General features: G+C 38.8%; 2 protein-coding genes across 6 annotated transcripts in view; both read left to right on the forward strand.

The window, feature by feature from the left end:
• The window catches only part of RB195_007124 (uncharacterized protein), a gene marked incomplete at both ends in the record, with an annotated part of 43,585 nt that extends 34,022 nt beyond the window's left edge, over nucleotides 1-9,563 (forward strand). The window contains 3 exons of the mRNA XM_064180579.1: nucleotides 5,507-5,616; nucleotides 5,687-5,862; nucleotides 9,479-9,563. Coding sequence (XP_064037442.1) covers nucleotides 5,507-5,616; nucleotides 5,687-5,862; nucleotides 9,479-9,563 — 371 coding nt within the window. The remainder of the gene's footprint in view (nucleotides 1-5,506; nucleotides 5,617-5,686; nucleotides 5,863-9,478) is intronic.
• A 3,771-nt stretch (nucleotides 9,564-13,334) lies between these two features.
• The window catches only part of RB195_007125 (uncharacterized protein), a gene marked incomplete at both ends in the record, with an annotated part of 45,790 nt that continues 38,440 nt past the window's right edge, over nucleotides 13,335-20,684 (forward strand). For 3 of the 5 annotated variants that reach the window (XM_064180584.1, XM_064180586.1, XM_064180587.1), the window contains one exon: nucleotides 20,529-20,622. In XM_064180584.1, coding sequence (XP_064037446.1) covers nucleotides 20,529-20,622 — 94 coding nt within the window. Of the gene's footprint in view, nucleotides 13,391-13,492; nucleotides 13,612-14,358; nucleotides 14,418-20,528; nucleotides 20,623-20,684 lie in introns of those variants that run through there. The other 2 variants (XM_064180583.1, XM_064180585.1) reach the window with 2 other exon arrangements.

Consider the following 20,684-nt stretch of genomic DNA (forward strand, 5'->3'; position numbering starts at 1 on the left):
CTAACTGACTCATTTTCTTATCTCCACACCTGCGCCTTTTTTTGTCATCATAGTCGGGGTATGAATGTCGAAAACGTGACGTGTTGAATAAAAATCGAGAATGATACATTTCATTTCACGATTCTCTTCGCTTTAGAAAAATCCTTCGCTCAAACCGTATCATAGTCAGAAAAAAAGTTAAAGGCATCACCCCACAAATCTGGAGTGGTACGGATTTCAGATGGAGAGTTCCTATATGGGATCGTAGGTTGTGGGGAGGAGGGTGATTCGGTTCATTCCCTCCTAATTTCTGCAAAGCGCGGCCCAGAAGATACGGCTTCGGCGTTCCGGCGCGTTATTTTCTACAACGAGTTCGATTGGAGCTTATGCACGCGCCGTATCGTCCGGGCCGTTTCTTTTTGCGGCAATCAGGAAGAAATGAACGGAATCATCGTCCTCTCCATAATCTACGACCCCGTATAGGAACTCTCCACCTGAAACCCGCACCACCCCCAAATTCGCGGAATGATGCTCCACCCTAGTCAGGCACGTGGAAACCACTAGCAACTCCAGGACATTTTCGTTCCACGAACGCTATGCTGATCCTAAGTTAAATATTTTATAAAGCAAAAAAATACAGTTATTCTAGTACTATTTATTAAAACATCTAAACACCATTTATAGTTAATTTTATTTTATAAAATATTAACGAAATTAATTATTAGTGTTTTGGAATTTTTCCAAGTGTGATACTTTTGGAAGCTGTCACCCATATGCATTCTAGACTTCCCAGGCCAAATATCACAAACCTCGCTAGTTTCGCGTCATTTTCCCCTTTTTTGCCTGTTTGAAAACACGACACAGTCTCTTTTTTTTTCCTCTCTGTAATGTGTGGAAAACAAAAAAGAAAGAATTAGAAAAGTAAAAATGCAGGGCAGAAAACCGGAGAAACGAACATTTTGTAGTGGTTCTTTCTCAATGTTTTAGCACAACGCTGCAGTTGGGTTAACAACTTTCCTTTTTTTTCAATCCTCTTGTTATTATTGTTATTATTTTTACAATTGTTATTTTTCGCCATATTTTCTGTTTCCTTTTGTTTACTTTTCTCTGTTTCTGTTCTTTCTAAGTTTATCATGACTGATTTGATGCATTCAATATCACAGCACACAGCAGAAATCCTCAAGAGATCAAGACTATACCATCACGGCTACTAGAGCAACAAACGCTAATCGTGCAGCGCGTCTGGTATCCAGGGTCCCAGATTAACCTATTGAAATAATGCTGCCTCTTTTTTTTTACAATGAGAGGAGAGATTTTAACTTATAGGGAGCGTATCACGAAACTGACGATAATGGGGTCTCTGTGTACAAATATAGAGTTTAAGGTGTTGTTTAAGGAGCTTGAGCGCACCCCCTCCCCCTCTCAATCCTCTCCAAGAGTCCTAAAAAACGGCGTGGGAATCGCTTTAGTTCCTACGAGGTACGCTAGAACGGGCCACGCTCTTGTACACGTTCCGTTCCTCTCAGCAGCCTATTCATTGGTTTTACATGAATAGACTGTTGAAGAGACCTAATCGATTTCCGACCGCTTGCTCGTGAATGCGACGCGTGCACGTAGGTTGAGCGTTCTCGTGTACCTCGTCGGTATAAACGCCGCTTCCCACGCTATTTTTTGGCACGATTAAGGGGAATCAAGCATGACCACGCCTACATTCATAATCTACACCTCGAAATTTATATTTGTCCACGGAAACCCTAACATCATCAACGACGTGGTACATCGCCTTTAAAGGACCAAGTTTGTTCGGCGGCGATCAATCCTTTTGAGATTGTGTCAACGCGTTCGACGTTTGTTCGCAATCACTTGACGTTTGTGAACAAGCATGAGGACTATACAGTGCCTCGTGGCGGGGCCCACACATGAATCGAGTCAGTATCCTTGCCCTCCTGAACTGATTTGGGGTCAATTTGTCGATCATTAAGCGATGACAAGCTTGCTTGAGCTACAGGTGTATTGATGATTATGGCTGATCTCACTGACTGCACAAAAGCTGCGGAACCTTTTTAGCTACACCCATTCCAGATTTCGACTGGGAGCGTGGAAAGAGACTCCCAGAGATCCTCGAACTTTGTCGTAAGACCTGAGCATGGCCTACAAGAGGTTTTCGGGCTTAAAGGGATCACGTGATTCCGTCCACTTCTTTCTAATTGGCGACAAGGAAGATGCGGCGCTTGCACAAGGCTGGCGCGCTCCAATAGAACTCGTGGTAGAAAATAGCGCGCCGGGACGTTCGAAGCCATGTCTTCCGGGCCGTTTTTTACGGTAATTAGGAAGAAATGAACGGAATCACCCCTCTCCTTAATCTACGATCCCGTACAGGAATACTCCACCTGAAATCCGTACCACCTCGGATTCGTGGGCTGATGCCTTTAAATCGATCATGTCACGAGAAAATTACTTGTGCCGTCGCTCCTGGACGGAACCGCAGAGCATCTTCTCCCGCCACCCTCCGTTTTGACCTATTTAGTTATAAATTTGGTTTTCGCATCATTTTCCGTCTCTTTGAATGTTATGGTGAACGTATAGACGTCCTTTAGAATTCAAATCAAAGTAAGTAGAAATGCTTGCAAAACCAACCTCCATTCCGAGGCAGAGACACTTCTTCGCCGTCAAGTAGCTTTTTTTCGAACGAAGTGAACGCGGAACACCAGCGTCAACCTTTGTAGTCCTCAATTTTCCGTTATTTGCAAAAAGAAACGTTTTCTGCTGCTGTTTCTCTCGATATGAATCTCAGAGCAGAATTATTTTATAATTCTCCTGGATTTTTTCGCTTATTTTGAGTAAGTTCGCTCATGTTACGAGTGTTTTTGTGAGGTTTGAAGTTCATTGTTTTGTTCTTTTGGAGAATTAATCGAGTCGTCGTTCACGAGGAAAAAAACTGTTTTCTTAGCATTTTTATGGCGTACTTTACTGGATGGTTTACGATGTTTTCACTTTGTGCTGATGTCTGTTATCGCTTCATATTTGGAAAAAAAATCCGTTCTCAATAATTGCTTCTTTTGTCACTATTTTTTCGAAATAGTAGTATCCCGTTTTCTTCACTGATTTATTCATCTATCATTCATTTATTTCCTTTATTTGTTTATTTATTTACCTTTTTCATTTTTTACATTTTTCTTCTCTTCTCTTTCGAGCAGCTATTCGTCGTCTCTGTACATTTGGACGAGTTACAGTGTTTTTGGTTGTTTGTTGCTTGAATTCGTGGAGCGAACGAGTTCGATCTGCTCGGAAGAAAGTGATGATTAACTCAGTGACGAACGAAAAGAGTGACACAAAATGGCACTTCGAGCCGTATTTGCCGTATTCGTTGGGCGAGCTCCGAAAAAGCTTCTCTGTCCTTTCTCCGAAACGAATCCACTATATAATCTCTGGATGGAGAAAAAAAAGAAGCAGATTAAACCAGAAAAGTGCACGTTTGTCCGATGTCGATGATGTGTCCGGTCTCTGATTTTGACTTTTCGTTCCTATGCGCTGCTGCTGCGGCAGCACACGAAAAACATACCCTACGCCATTTGACAGTAAATATATATCTCGTACGAAACGTACGATCATCAGTGTATGTATATGCTCCCTTTAATATAAACTTCAGACGACGCCGTGCGACGAATGATGATGAGGTGGAGTCGTCGTCGTCGTCGTAGGAATCTTACGTTTCTATATTTGGAAACAGTCGCATTATAAGGCATACGTTTTCCTTTTGTTTTAGAATTCCTAGTTTCTTTTCCTCTACTCTTTCATCTTTCAAAGGAGAAAAGAATGGACGAATCCTTCTGTGTGCTTCCGGGAACTTAAAGGCATCACTCCACGAATCTGAGGTGGTACGCATTTCAGGTGGAGTATTCGTATACGGGATCGTAGATTATGGAGAGGAGGGTGATTCCGTGCATTTCTTCCTAATTCCCGTAAAAAACGGGCCGGAAGATGTGGCGCCGCACAAGGCTGGCGCGCTCCAATCGAACTCCTTGTGGAAAATAGTGCGCCAGAACACCCGAAGCCGCACAAGGCTGGCGCGCTCCAGTCGAAATCCCTGTAGAGAATAGTGCGCCAGAACGCCCGAAGCCGTATCTTCCGGCCCGTTTTTTACGGCAATTAGGAAGAAATGAACGGAATCATCCCCCTCCCCCATAATCTACGATCCCGTATACGAATATTCCACCTGAAATCCGTACCACCTTAGATTCGTGGGGTGATGCCTTTAACGACAACTGCGAAACAGTCAGCAGCAGGGTTTCGGCTGATTAAACAACAGGTTGAGCGGTGCCGTGCCATTTTTGCTTCACCTAATCATCGCTGCCCATAAATGCTTTATTGGCTGTACCTTATATTTGATTTGATTGTTTCAACTTCTTGAATTTTTTGAAAATTTTTTTGAAAATTATTTTCGATTAAATGTCCTTAACTCTATACATTCTTTTTTGTTGCGGTCTCAGATAGAAAACATTTTTCTTATAGTGAGTTTGAATTAAATTCCTATGAAGGAATGTATGCATCTAGCTTTTTTAAGTCGAGCAGTGATAATTATGCTAATTACCGGAGCTATTTTCTAATTAACAGAGATAATTATTAATTATGATTATTTTTGAGAAACCGGGGTTATTTTCAATGGATGACTCCGAATCCGAACGGAACTTATCGCGACGATCTTTTCTTTCATTTCCCATAGAACATTGGCTCGTTTCATTTGCTGTAATCTGGTTTACTGGATTTTCCATCTCTGATCGAATTCTTTCCCTTTCACGAAAATATCAAAATAGTCTTTTTTAATCGTAATACTTCTGCATAATTTCTGCGATCGTATGTAAGATGTAAAATGATCGATGTAAGATGTAAAAGAAAGATTGGTCCTCGGCTAAAAACTTCCTTATTAGGTTTTTATATTTTGCGCTTTTTTCCAAAATGTAATTCTCTTCTATTTATTATTTGTCAGGTAATAAATAGAAGAGAATTACATTTTGGATTTTGGAAAAAAGCGCAAAATATAAAAGCGTAATAAGAAAGTTTTTAGCCGAGGACCATTCTTTCTTTTACATCTACCCACTTTGAATACCTAGTTATTTTCTTCTGTATGGAGTAGTTTTTTTTACGTTGTTGAAGTTCATTTTGAGATCACATGCGCCTCATTTTTTTAAATTAGGAATTGATTAAATGAATGAAATATATGAACGAACGAAGTCTGAATGGTTTTACGCAATATCTTGCATTTCCACGCAGTAAATACGTCCATTCAGGTTTTTCTATTAAGTTGGATGATACGTTCGTGGAGTTTTATATTATATTTATTTTTTTTTTTGCAATTTTTTTCAATTATTCGAGTTTTTTAAAATTATTTTTTATCACTAGAAATGGAATATCGAAGAGAAGAAAATCAGCACTTTCAACAGCTACTTTTTTTCGCTTTTCATCGTGGTCAAAAAGTTGACGCAGCCTCTCGAGGCCTTTGCTACGTGTTCGGCAGAAGTTGTCTTAGGAATGTCTACTGTACAGAAATGGTTTGTGAAATTTAAAAACGGCGACTTTGACCTCGACGACACGCCTCCCATTGGAAGATATTCTGAATTCGACGAGGAAGGTCTCAAGGTACCTTCAGGGAGAGAGGAAGATGAGGAAACAAGTCGTGGATTAACTGAAAAATGAACTGCGATCACAGGACAATTCTCCACCGTATTCACTCAGCGGGATTTGCGCAGAAATTGGGATTGGGACCTCACGGGTACCTCACTTTACCGAAAGCAACAGCAAAGAAAATCGCTTTCAAATTGTGGTTCAGTTCTCGCCAGACATCAAGGAACACATGGTCATTAGCAGCGATTCTTGTACAGAATGGTTAGTGAAGATCAGCGAATATCTTGACTTTTCGATGTGGATGAAAAACAAAGAAAATTAGATGTCGAAAATTCAGATTTTTCTCTCCTCGATATTCCATTTCTAAGGCTGAAAAATAATTTTAAAAAATCGAGTTGTTCCAAAAATAATCACCACAGTTTTATAGAGCAAAATAAAAATCTCCAAATGTTATATGGAGTATTTTAACAAAGACAAAGCAAATCATTATAAAATAAAATATAATAATACACAATAATGCAATAATAATAATAATAATAATAATAATAATAATAATAATAATAATAATAATAATAATAATAATAATAATAATAATAATAATAATAATAATAATAATACAATAATAATAATAATAATAATAATGATAATGATAATGATAATTATTACACACATTTTCTATGTGGAATTAAATAGGGATTTCATTCTTTTGAAAGAAAAAAGAGAGAAATTATGAGTTATGAAAGAATGAAATGCAAATCGTGACGCATCACATGTGTGGATCAAATTATGCGAAGTTTGGATTCATTTCAATGGATTCCTAGAACAATTTGGATCTGAATCAATCAATCATTCGTGGAGCATGTACGAGTTAGAAAACCGTCTATGGATTAGTTCTACAAATTCCAATTCTAAATCAAAATTCTACAAATTTGCTGTCCAACCCAATACTTGAAGAAAAATGTTTTTGTTTGCTTTTTCCTATATGTCTCTAGAAAAGTAATAAACTGGTAGTAATTTGTGTCGGACCGTTGACACTTTCTTTTGACGGTGCGAGTGAGTGAGCGACTGCGAGTGTGTGTCGTTTCGCAGTGTCTGGCTCTTGTCAGTGATTGTTTCGCTCTCTTCGTGCCTGATAAGCGCGGTGCTCTGCTCGGAACGCCACTAATCCATAGACGGTTTTCTAACTCGTACATGCTCCACGAACGATTGATTCATTCAGATCCAATGTGTTCTAGGAATCCATTGAATTGAATCCAAATTCCGCATAATTTGATCTACACATGTGATGCGTCACGATTTGCATTTCATTCTTTCATAACTCATAATTTCTCTCTTTTTTCTTTGAAAAGAATGAAATCCCTATTTAATTCCACATAGAAAATACGACGACAAAAAATTCCTTTGTGATTATGCGATGCACATAGCAACCACGCATGCACAGCAAACGTTTGGAAAAGAAAGTGCCGCGAGCACTTGAAGTGGAAAAAAAGGCATAAAGAGAAAAAAAACATCCGGAACCCGTTAAACTGTGTTGTGTGAGGACTTTTGATCTCTTTTTTTTTGAAAATTTTGCAGCATTTTGCTTCTGAAAATGATTTTTTTAAATGAATATTGGTCCCCTTGTATTTTTCAAAATACACTAATCTACTTCTTTACCCTTACAAAACTATTTCAGCTAATTTACTTTTAATACCTCTTAGTTTACGCTCAATTTTTAATTTTAATATCATAGAAACAAGGATAGAGGCTAAAAATTAAAGAAGATGTATCGTTTTGCCTCTTTCTAGACTTCCTACTTTATTTTTCCCACTTACTTTCACTTTTTATCTGTGTGTTCCTCTTAAGTTTTTCCTTCTTTTTCCTTTTTCTCCTCGAAGAATCTTTTTTCCTCATAGTTTTCTTCACTGGCCCTATTTTGCATTTGAAGCTGAGCACAGTTAAGATCCTTAAACTGAGGGAAAAATTCTGGAAAAAAAACATCCCTTTCTAAATCCCATTCGAGTTGATCAGTTGTTCTGACTTTTTGCAGTAAAAAAACGTTAAAAATCAAATGAATAATTAATTGAAAACTGAAATTTAAAGTTAATTAAAAATAGGTTTTTTTTTATGTCGGGATGATCAGTGGCGTTTCATTTTTCGTTTTTATTTTTTCGTACGAATTTCATAGTTGTCTTATTGTTCCATTTTTTTAAAGTTCTACTAAATAGGTTGTTAGTTCCCACGAATCCTTCGTAAGTTTGTTCGCCTATCTATTGGCTCATTATGTATTTAATGGAAAAAATTTAAAGGCAGTATTCCACGAATTTGATTTTTTCACGGAAAGATAGATTTAAGGTTGTTAACCATGAAAATTATTGCGATCACTCTCTGCAATAATCCTAAGAAATAGCGCGACAAAGCACCTTGTCGAACGAATTCTCCTACGAGACACCTAGCAACGTGTGACGTGCGCGAGGGGGAATCAGCTGCTCATTGATTGTCTGTGATCTACACACCTCCATCTGTTTATTTTTTCGTGGAGAGATCCAAACATTGTCTCGTGTTTCGTGGTATGCTGCGTTTAAAATTCTGCTCGACATCCCTCCCACAGATTTCCCCGTCGAAACGGGCTACCCCCTCCGATCAAGTTTGATGTACGTCTTTTTGTCCTATCTTCAGCCGGGTACAGATTAGCTGTGTACGGTAGTTTGGGAAAACCGATTACGCTCTATTGAAAAGGGATTTAAGCGATCTTGCTTTGATCTTCTGCCCTAGTACACTTTTTTCTTATAAAATATCGAATTAAGACGTTACCAGTTTTGTTGATCATACTGTATCGATTGGGAATCGATTTGCATTGGGGATCGATTATCGACTCACGATCACATGGCTTCTTTTGGCTGATTTTTTTTTGAATGGGACTCAAATATGGAAGTCAACGAAGGGGTTGTTGGACGTATGATTGCTTCATTTTCTTTGAATCTATCCAATAGTTCAGGATCTTTTTCACAAAATTACCCACGTTTTTTTGGAGCCGAATTTTTTGGAACCAAAACAGAACCTAATTTTTCTACGTTCTCTAATACGTTATTATTTGATAGGGGAATCGCTTGCGGTTTTTCTGGACCGGCCGCTTTTTTACACATTTTTTAACATATCTTATCCATTTCTATTTCTATTACAAATTTCGTCTCTGTCCCATATTTCTATTCTTTACTTCTGTTTTTCACAAGTTTCTTGACTCATCTCTTTTCTGATTATTCACCGTTCCTGTATTCCGCGAGTAGGACAAAAATGTAAAGTAGGGACGAAGAAAGCAGTCAGAAACTGGCTATTCTTTGTAGCTGGTAGCCATCCATCCAACTGCTTCTTGATATTTTTCTTTTTTTTCTCTGTTTTTCTTTCTATTTGTTCCTCCACTCTTTTATTCACCTCTGAATGCGTGGAAAATTAACGCTTACGCGGTATATTTATGTCGCTTATACAGTTTCCAGTGGAACTGATTGAGATTTTCCTCCGAGACTAAAGTACAGTAATCCAAGTCAGCGGAGGATGGCTTTTGATCGATGTCGAATCGAAAAAAAACTTATCACTACTCATTTCTCTCAATTCCCTATGACTCACAGTTTTCATGATTAAAATTGATTTATTTCTCAGGATTAGTTGTTTATTGCATAATAAATAAAAATAATAAGCATAAACATACTGAAAACAAATATTTTTCAGTTATTTTCACAGTTACTTCACAATAGTTATAGTAGTTTAATAGAACTGGGTTAATTTTAAGTGCAAGCTTAAAATTAAACTAACTGTATTAAACTACTGTAAGTGAGTGTTGAGCGCTGAGTAACATAATTTGGCTATTTTTATTATTTTTTAAGTAAAATTGTTCATGCAGCACTAGCGCTTCATTGGTGATGCATTGTAATGCCATGAATCCAAATATCGGTGGAACAGCTGCTGAGACTCTTTTTGAGCGATGAAATTTCATCGTGAAATTGAGTAACCAAGATTTTTTCCCCACCGCAGTAACTTTATGCTATACTATTCAAGACCGTGCCGAGACCATGCTGCTTATTTATAAATTCTCGAAGAAATAAACTTTCTTTGTCTTTTTTCACATGTTTCACTTTACTACTCTATTAGTAATCCGCTTTAAAAGCATAACCCCAAGAATCTGAGGTGGTACGGATTTGAGGTGGAGTATTCGTATACGGGATAGTAGATTAGGGAGAGAAGGGTGATTCCGTCCATTTCTTCCTAATTGCCGCAGGAAACGGCCCGGAAGATACGGCTTCGGGCGTTCCGGCGCGCTATTTTCTACAAGGAGTTCGATTGGAGCGCGTCAGCCTTGTGCACGCGCCGTATCTTCCGGACCGTTTTTTGCGGCAACTAGGAAGAAATGGACGGAATCACCCCGCTCTCCATAATATACTATCCCCTATACGAATATTCCACCTGAAATCCGTGCCACCTCAGAATCCTGGGATGATGCCTTTAATCGGAAGATTGATCGGTCCTCAGTGGATTTGGTATTTTGTAATAAAATAACAATCTTATCATATGGACTGCGAATACGGGATGTCATCATTTTCATGACTTTGCGATCTTTGGCATTTTTTTTTCATATCGCGTCAAATTCTCACTTTACCGGGTCCCTACACTGCATTTGGAGAAAAACCCCTTCGACAAATAATGACTTTGCAACTACAGGCTATTTCCTAAAAATAATGGGAATGATTCGATAAAAATCAATTTGTTGAACATTTTTGCAAAAACACCTAAAGGCAGCGTATTACGAAACGAACAATGTTAGGGCCACTGTGGACAAATAAAGAGTTCGAACTACGGACTACGAATACATATGAGCGTTGTTCCGCTCAATTCCCTTTATTCACTTCAAAAAACGGCGTGGGAAACAGCGTTTTTTCCTACGAGGCACCTGAGAACGCTCCATTTTTGTGCACATGCTAAAATCCACGTGCCAGCAATCGAAAATCACTGAGACTTCCTTAGCAACCTTTCAACTAAAACCAATGAATAAGCTGCTAAGAGGACTGGCACGTGTACAAAGGTGGAACGGTCTACCATACCTTATAGGAAGTGAAGCAGTTCCCATGCTGTTTTTGGGACAATGAGGGGGAATCAAGCGGAACGACTTCCATATTCCTAATCCATAGCTCGAACATTACATTTGCCTGCAGATATCCTATCTTCATTTTTGTGACGCGCTGCCTTTAATGGTCTTTAAAGAAGGCCTCCCTTGAGCATTGATACATCGCTTCTAGCGGTTCTGCCGCGGTTCCATGCACTTTTCAAACTTTCCTCGTTCTGGATGTCCTTTAAAACTTGGATGGAGCGCAACGCTTTTTCCGTTACTCTGTTTCTTTGCTTGCAATGCGGTCTCTGTTCTCTTCGTGCCGTGTCCCACTGAAAATTGTGTCGCTATCAACCGAGTTGAACATATTCCGGGTTGACTACACGTTCTTTGCGCCAAATTTCGTATAGGCCTTGAAAGAATTTGTGGGCGTAAACACGTAAACATTTTGGAGCCATTTTTACACATTATAGTTGGAAATATTTCCAAAAATTAAGTAATTTTGTACTTAAATATTTCTCAATTCCTCAGAGTAGTTTTGAAAATCTGGTAGATTTTCAATGCTACTCTTTCAAAATGCTCCATTCCAAACGGGAAAATGACCTTGAACCTCTACTGGAAAGATTAAGAAAGGTTATAGAAAATTATAGATAGTATATTTTATTCTGAGCAAATTTTTTTGTATGTCTTAGTATTGAAAATAAGGAAGACACAGAGCACCGTATTATTTTGTGCGATGACCCACATTTATAAAAAAAAATTGAAAATGCGAATTAAACAACAGATAGGTGAAATTAATCGATAGTCGAGAACTTTCTGAATTTTCTTCTCAACAATTTCATTTTTTTTCAAAAATTAAAAAATTAAAGCGGAGACGATTAATGCAAAGGGGATACCATTTTGTTACAGTACTTAATCACTCCTCATTAAGTTGTTAGTCAGCTTAGTGTCGCTTAAAATAAACTAACTTAGTATCTTAGCGAGTGATGATTTTATGTAGTATCCTGGAAAAGATGGATGATGACGTTAGTATGCTTGGCTTCGGTCCACTTCACCTTATCCTTACTACATACATATTCCTGTCATATTTGTTTAGTCGTAAAATCCTCTGTTTGTTGCATTTTGACGTTTAACTGTAGCGAAGTCAGTGATATCGCATGATTGTCTTCGTATCATTCTCTTCTTTGAGGGACCAGCGTAGTAAAGGGGCGAAAAGTAGTCGAGAGCACTTTGAAGAATTCTCGAGCATTCAAATCAATTGTCACTACCGCGCTCTACTAGAATTTCGTTTTTGTAGTCGAAAACGAGCCCGGATCTAAACGTCTTCGTTGAGACGCACGCAAAGACTATACGATGAAATTTTGTGACACGTATGGGCAGCATATCACAGAGACTTAGTGTGGAAAATTGATGGAAAATAGAGAATTCGAAGTGTGGATTACGAGTCTGAATGTGACCTCGCTCAATTCACCCTAATCGTTCTGAAGAAGAGCGTGGGAATCGTTTTAGTTCCTACGAAGTGCATTAGAACACGGCACACTTACAACCGCGCCACATCGACGAGCGAGAAGTCGAAAATGATCGAGGCCTTTTCAGCAGACTATTGAAGTAAAAACATTGAGTACGTTGCTTGAGGGAACTGGAGTATTTACAATACTGTAACCGCAACTGCATTAAATCGTTCTCATGTATATCGTAAGGAATAAAGCAGTTCCCACGCCACTTTCAGCACAGTTAGAGGTAATTGAGCGGTGCTCGTTATCAACATCCTCTCTGTTTTCTATAAGGTTTCAACAGTATATCAATTTCGTGGTACGCTGCTACCTTTGAACGATAGTTTCAATCTCTACATCGAGGCTACTGAGGGTTCTGACCTGCAGAGAGGGTCTTGTGAGGGTTTCACTTAGGATTTGCAGCTATGGGGTGAGGGTAGAATGTGATATGATGTGATAACAGTCGGATACGGTATTAAGTGAGGAAATCACCCATATTTTGAGGTTCTTGACACCACTACGCCAGTTTATTGTAGCGTGGAACTGCTCGAATTCCAAATGGATTTTAGTTTTCATAGCGAATGTTCGTTCTCTTACAGTTGTGTGAAGTTGTTGTGCTTTTATATTTTTGTTAGATAAGTAAGAAGAAGATGATGTTACGGACGAACGCATAAGGACTCTGTTCCAAGAGAATTTTCCGTTTCCTTATCACTTTGTGGTTGCCATAACTAGAATTCTTCCATAGTTGAGATCGCAATAGCGCAGCTGCAGTAGATAGTAGCTGAAAATCCATGACATTTGAGGAGTCCTTGACGACAAAAACTTCTCATTTTTATATATATTTTTTATTTTTTTTTATTTATATCATGTTCTGTGTCATATATTATATTGCATTTTGATTTTTGAAATTATTTTTCTAAAATTTTTTCCTAATTTTGAAATATGAACTTAGATATTTCTCTGTCGGAAGCAGTAGTGGCCAGACCTGAGTTTTTTTCTACAAGTAACGAGATGGACGTTGTATCACCTGTCGTTGCTTTGATGAACTTATTCTTTCTTGCGATATTCCTCATCAGTGCATTCGTGGAGCGTTCATTATCCTCACTTTCATCTATCATTATCATTTTCCAAAGTAGTAAAATTAAAGATAAGTCGAGGGTGGGATGGAGGAGACCGGCGACCCGATGTGGCGAATGACGAGCAGTCGCATGTCCAGAAGGTGATCTTTCCTAGTTTTCAATCCCGTGGCGACATCCAGCGACAGCGCCGCTGCTGCTCAGTTGAATGTTTTCTAATCGCTCTAAGATTTCGGTAAGTACAGATTGACCTCGACTTCGAACTCAACGACCACCAGCTATTCGTTCTCGTTCGTTGCCCAAGAGGCGACGACGTTCAGCCCTCTTGAATGGTTCACAAATCACTCTCGTCATGTGGCTATAGGTACGCGAACACAACGGACCGCACCTTTCTTACTCATATTTGTTTGATTTCAATGTTTACTTACAAATAATCGATTGCTTATCGTTTACTCAGCCTACCGGACTTTAACTGATAGAGGAGGCTTGTTGAGCAAGGCAGCAAATTCGCTACATAAGTCAGATTACTAGTTACGAGATAAGGTTGTGTGTGTAGCCTACGTGTTTACTGAACGTAACAAAAACAAAAGCAATTGCAGCAGCTCATAGTGATAAGGTATAAAGGGAGGGATTTATACTCATTTGTTTATTTATTATTTATTTATTTATTTATCTATTTATTGCGCTCAATAACGTGCCAGAAAATGATGAGGCAAAAGCAAACACAAAACAAATGCGGTAAATACACAGTGAAAAGACAGAAAATTGAATAAAATGATGCGGAGATCAGTTCGTTGTACGATTTTGACCTAGGTGATTTAGTACTCAAAAACATCCATGCTTAGGAGGGTTATACTTAGGTATCCAGGAGTTCTGAAGTTCTCAATGTACAAGCAGGTCACTAGATATTAGTAGCGTCCATTCAAATCAGCAAGCAAGATCTTCTGTTTTTTTGTCTTTTTTTTTCATTTATTTGCCTGTATCTGATGACTTTCCTGCTTTTTTCAATAGTAAAACTATCTACCCACTCTTACTTTTTAGTTCATATCGTGATTAAACTAGAAAGTTGTCCATATGTATGTAGCTTTTTATTGATTTGTTTGAGCTGTAGTCAAGATTGGTATTGAGATTGGAATTGAGGATAGGTGTCCGTATGAAACTATGAAGTGAGTCCAGATTTGAGGAGAAAAATTTGGACAGATCTTGATAGCATTATTTGTCAGTGAACGATCACATTTTGATGAAATCTTCAACCATTTGAAGAATTAATGAATGAATTGGAAAATAGCAGATGTTGGGGATAAAAATAGGGACGAGATACGAATGACTAATCTCGAAATCATCAGGTCGCTTGGAAATTTGCAGAGTCCATCATGATTGATTTTCTGTAATGTTTATATATTCTATAATGTTTATAATGTTAACAATATGCTCTCATTTCGTTCACTACGTTAGAATTTTGCTCTACTCTGAGTCAAACTATGAGTTTTAAATGATTAGGGTGACGAAAACTCCCTTAAAGCTGTAAAATTTGCTGCTACTCGGAAGTTTGCTACAGGAAGGGACGAGGCGCGCTCATATTTAATCATTGTGATGCATTATAAAGCAATGCCTAGTGCATTATCCAGAAATAGACTGTTTGATTTAGATCCTCTTTCATTAAAAAGAAAGAGGAATGATCTTATCATGGTTCATAAAATCCTCAGTGCTTGAACAGTTTTGAAAAACTCTGGTTTCTTCTCTTTTAAAAAATCTACAAGACGTGGACCTTTAAGATTAAAGACATCACCACACGAATCTGAGGTGGTACGGATTTCAAGTGGAGTATTCGTATACGGCATAGTAGATTATGGAGTGGGGTGATTCTGTCCATTTCTTCCTAATTGCCGTAAAAACGGCCCGGAAGATGCGGCGCGTGCACAAGGCTGGCGCGCTCCAATCGAACTCATTGTGGAAAATAGCGCTTTTGAACGCTCGAAGCCGCATCTTCCGGGCCGTTTTTTTTACGGAAATTAGGAAGAAGTGGACGGAACCACCCTCCTCACACCGTAATCCACGACCCCGTATAGGGATAACCCACCTGAAATCTGCACTATGCAAGATTCCTGGGGTGATGCCTTTAACTTTACTATTCCTAAGTCTTCATTGAGACAACACTTTTTCATTAATAGAGGTGGCTCGGGCTATTAAATTATGTAATTTTTTTTGAAAAAGTGTGCAAGAAACCCGCTCTCATTAGACTTCCAGTATTCAAGAAAACTATTAACAGATTCCTTGAGCAAACAAGTGTTTTGGGGGATTTTTTTACTTTTTCACTTCAGTAACGTATGTGTGCACCCATTACTATTCTTTTGCTGGTGTTATTTGTGCTATTTGTTATTTGTACTCTTTTCTTCACAACATTCGTAAACACATGAATTGCCATGTAAAGAATAAATAAATAAATAAGTAAATAACTAAGTAAATAAAATGTGGACTAAATAGCCGCCATAGTATGTACTTTCCAGAAACTCCTACTCCTCGCGCGCCGCACTTCACCCAATAATCCCAAAAAATATCCCCTTAGCGACTCAGGATATAACTCTATACTTTGGAAGAGCGCCTCCGGCGTATGTACACACACTCAAATAGTGGTCAATAAAGTAAAAACTCCCTAAGTTCCGTGAAAACACCAACTTTTTCCAATCTATCCATTTAATTATAGTTCTAAATTCTCCGTTTTCTTTTCTACATGTCATTCATTTCTTGCATATTTGGTCTTTAAAAACTCATTTCTCAACTTTATTGATTGATTTTATAGGAACATTTCTTCCAGAAAACTAGTGAATTCGTCAAAGAAATGATGATTAATTCTGCAGAAATACGTTGACGAACTGAAAATGAGACGAAGAGGAAGTGAATCATGCACTCATCATTCGCGTTTTTGCACATTTACGCGGGAAGTGCTGATGAATTCTTGAAAAACTTCAAATTCCAACATTTTCACGTAACTATGAAGCAGTTTCGTAATTTCTTCAACTATGTATTTTCACTCTACAAACGACTTCTGAACTTCTTCACGAGATTTTCACACTCCCGAGAGATAAGGAGCTGTTAAGAGGCTTCACGAGTTTTTCTTGTAGAATCTCATATGGATTCTTGAAGCTGGAAGGGATCGATTAGTTTATGAAAGAATTGACAGTCTGCTACCACCTTATTATTATTCTTATTATTATAATATTGATTTTGAAAATTAATGAAAATTAAATACATAGTCATTAAAAAAACCAATGACGTTATTTTGTAGAGAGAGAGAGAGAGAGAGAGAGAGAGAGAGAAACAAGAATGCTTCCTCTTTCCAATAACGTGTTACATAACGGTGAACTTTTTTTTCTTCTGTTTAAACTAAAAAAAAAAACAAATTTCAAAAGAACTATTACTTATGCATCAACCTGGTAGCTAATCAAGGACATACACATAGATGTTCCTGTTCCGTGATTTACTTATTTTTTTAAATTTTTCATTTGATTTGTTCTCATTTGTGAACTACGATGTTTGAAGACAGCGTATCACGAAATCGTAGATGTTGGGGTCCCTGCGGGTAAATATAGAGTTCGAAGTGTAGATTACGAATATGACAGTGACCCTTCTCAAATCCCCTTAAATGTCCTGAAAAACAGCATGGGAAACGCGCGTTTGTTACTACGAGGTACGTGAAAACGCTTCACCTTTGTACCTCCACACTTGTAAAACCCCGATGCATCCATGAGCGAGCGGTCGAAGGTCAATAAGTTCTTCTCACCAGTGTATTCAAGTAAAAACAATGAATATGCTACTGAGGGGACCGTAGCGTGTAGATGGCGGCGCGTACCAATGTGTCTCGTAGGGATAAATGCCGTTCCCACGCCATTTTTCAGGGCGATCAGGGGGAATTAAGTGGGACCACGTTCATATTCGTAATCTAACAGCTCAACGACTATGTTTTCTCGCAGATTTCTCAACTAAACATCAGTTTCGTGGTACGTCGCGTTTAAAGGCGTTGCACACATCCCCTGATAACATCTTCGACACCTTGAAACACACAACAAACGATCGTAGTCATTTTCAAATCAACCGTCGTCCGCGATCGGATGGCATGTGTTTCTCCCGCGCATTTCTTCTCTCTCACACACACATCACAGGTGGACTGCCTTTTGCGCTGCTACAAACCTCAAAAAGCGATAGAGGAGCGTTTTTTCCCTCCGCTATCTGGAGTGAGCAGTGAAGAGGCTGCGGTGAAAGTGCGCGTTGCTGAAAAGAAGGACATCAATCGTTCCTCCTCTTTCGTTACGGCTGACGAATTGACATCGAATCGAATTTCTGTTGCTATGCCATGTTTTCGATTGGTTTCGGACTTTTTCTCGTCAAGAAATAACATGGAGGAAAGAAATTCGCAGTATTCGAAGCGGTGAGAAATAAATTAAGGAACTGAAATGACTCATAAACTACAAAGCGCGAACATTTTTCAACTAATGCGGACCACTTTATTTTTCCCCTTCGTTCGGCTGTGAGTGAAATAATTTCTCGTCGAGTAGTGTTTTGCTAAGTTAACATGGACGTAACGCTGACCTAACACCATCACCGACGCCGAGAACAACTCAAAAACTCTTCTGCTCCAATTCCCCGTATTTTCTCCCTGAACTATTATTCGAATAGGAAAAAGTGTTACGAATCCCATTAGAAACCTAAGAGAAAATCGTAGACACAAGCTATAAATCATTCAAATTCTGTTTCCGCATCCTTTTGTGATTTGAAATCACAACAAACATTAAAAGTAATGGCTTAAATCCTATGTTTTTTTTTCTTTTCCAAGTCGTTCACTTTGCATCATTACTTTTAATGTGAACAATTATTCCAAATCATGAAAGAATAGATTTAGCATAAGATAAGGTGTAACTACTTCACATTAGCTCGATTTCCCTTGAAAAAAGCGGAAATATGAAGTGCCCGTCAAGAAAAAATGCTCCAAAGAAAAATTCTATGGCTACATGAATCATTTACTCAACGAGTCAAAAGTGGAATTTTTCGATGGTTCCCCGGAATATTTTAGTGTTGCGGAAGATTCGCCAAGCATTCGACCACAAGAAAAAAAATCTGATTTCAAACTGATGTTAATGCAGTAACTTTTTATGTATGAGTATTCTAAAAAAAACAACAACAAAAAAAGTAAACACACGTACTTCTTCCTTTAATCCCAAGAAATATTCTCTTACTAACTCAAAGTGCAACTACGTACTCCAGGAGAGGATCTCCCGCGTTCATATTTTATTTACATAGTAATCAATAAAGGGAAATTTTTTTTAGGTTCCGCGAAAACACTAATTTTCTCCATTTTATCCAGTTCAATTATTGAATTCTAACTAAATATTTATTTAATTCTAGTTCTAGTTTTTCACAATAATAATAATAGTAATAATAATAATAATAATAGTAATGATAATAATGATAATAATAATAATAATGGATAAAATAAATATGTGATGGCGCATCGCAAGCGGATTGATTAACACCAGACACTTTATCCTTCAGTAAATGAAAGATAAATAACAAATAATTAATCCTAATAAAAGATAATTGATTAATAAATAAAATATAATAAGAAGTCCAAGTAGTCCAATCCAATAATAAGAGGTCCAAGTAATAAAAGATAATTAATTAATAAATAAAATATAATAAGAAGTCCAAGTAGTGACCGTTAACCCTATTTTTCATCGTTGACGGGGAATATTTAGGTGAAATATGAATACAATGCAATAAATAATAGAATAATCCCAGTTACGATGACATGAGCTGAGCCGTGACGTAGCTGAGCTGAATTCGCTAAGAACTTTGTGGACGTTACGTGAATCGGGACACAGACCGCCCCATTAGAAGTAGAGCGCCGATTTTTTCGCGCCCCAAAGAATTGAAGAATAGATCCAGTGAAACGGAAGGAGGAGAATTAGATCCGGCTCCAGAAATTCGGCGATCTAATAGTGTTACTAGATGTTTTAAAAGAAAATAGAAACTACAGAAGTAAAAAAATCCGAGAGTACCCATTTTGTTCTTGTCCCCCTCCTTCATAGCTTTCTGCACTTTTTTACAAGTTAAAAAATCTAATTCTAATTCCGGTTAATTTTAAATATAATTCTAGATAAATCTACAAAATAATCTGACGTCACAACGGTTGTGCTAAAGTTTTTTTCTTTGTGATTTTTAGTCCTCAGTGAATTCCTGATGGCAAGAGTCCTCGCATAATTTTCCCGTGTAGGACCTGCTAAGCAGGATTGAAGACGTCGTCTCTGTGAACGATCTTCAGACGATTTCATCAGGAGGGTTTCAAAATGTCGTGCCTGAAAAGTTTGGAAATTAGGTGGAAAAAAATAGTTGATAGAGGACAAATGGTACAGCAGATCCTTCAGAATATGATCTCCGCTAACAATCGACTCAATCCTGTAGATCAAACACGATTCCCGAAGGAGTTGTCGTTGGCATGAAATCCGCGCAGGACCCGAAGAAATACAATAGAATTACAGCTTCTGACACATGTTTTCTGCGCGAGACCAACAAGAAGCGACAAAATCGGGAAGAATCCGTCTTGGAAAGGGGGCAGATGATGGTCAAGGAGCCACTGGACTTCCGCCTCTCGAGTAGTTTACAAGTTTTTATGGAGTTCGTGGCGTTGTTCGCGGTATTTACTTTACTTTACTATTTGTTTACCTTCTGTAAACTTGTAAACGTCTCGCGGGAAGACTGGCATGTACTAGTTCGACCATAGAAGTAATTACTACCTGACTTACCAGGTGGTTTTTTCTACCGTACCATCAATTTTTGACCTCGTATAACCGTGTCAGTTGGTCAGTGGATCATGGAGGGTTAGGTGTAAGCGGAGGGCTAACCCGGCACCTACCCAGAACCGGGCGCTGTGTGACCTTCCATAAACTATAGAACTGTTGCGTGTGTGAGTGTGTGTGTGTGCGTGTGTGCGGGTGCACCCCGGCGTGGACGGACCAGCCGGGTGTCGACGCTAACGTCGAGGCCGGTGGAAGGCGAGGAGGCACGAGGAGTGACCGACACCTCGCTGCGTCAACCGTACCACGCTGCGTCCCTGACCACGGGCGTACGCTGCGTCTCCGCCGGCGACCACGATCCGAGACGCTCTCTTCGTTCACGGGGGCCCGCCTCCTCGCCTCGCATTTGTGCCCTCGACTGTCCGTTCGGAAGCTTCCCGTCGGACATCGAAACCCCCGCGTCCGTGGTGTCGCCGTCGTCCATGACCCGGTGATGGATCGCTACACGCCGTCCTCAGACGCCTACTATGATTCGGCTGAAATTGAGGTGCTAGAACATTACGAAATCAATAGGGAACGTCATAAAGGTGCGCTTTTTTTCTCTTTTTTCTTTTTTGCGCTTCCGAACATTCCATTCGTATTCGCTCGA

The sequence above is a fragment of the Necator americanus genome, chromosome I (assembly GCF_031761385.1).
Source record: "Necator americanus strain Aroian chromosome I, whole genome shotgun sequence".
Taxonomy (NCBI): Eukaryota; Metazoa; Nematoda; class Chromadorea; order Rhabditida; family Ancylostomatidae; genus Necator; species Necator americanus.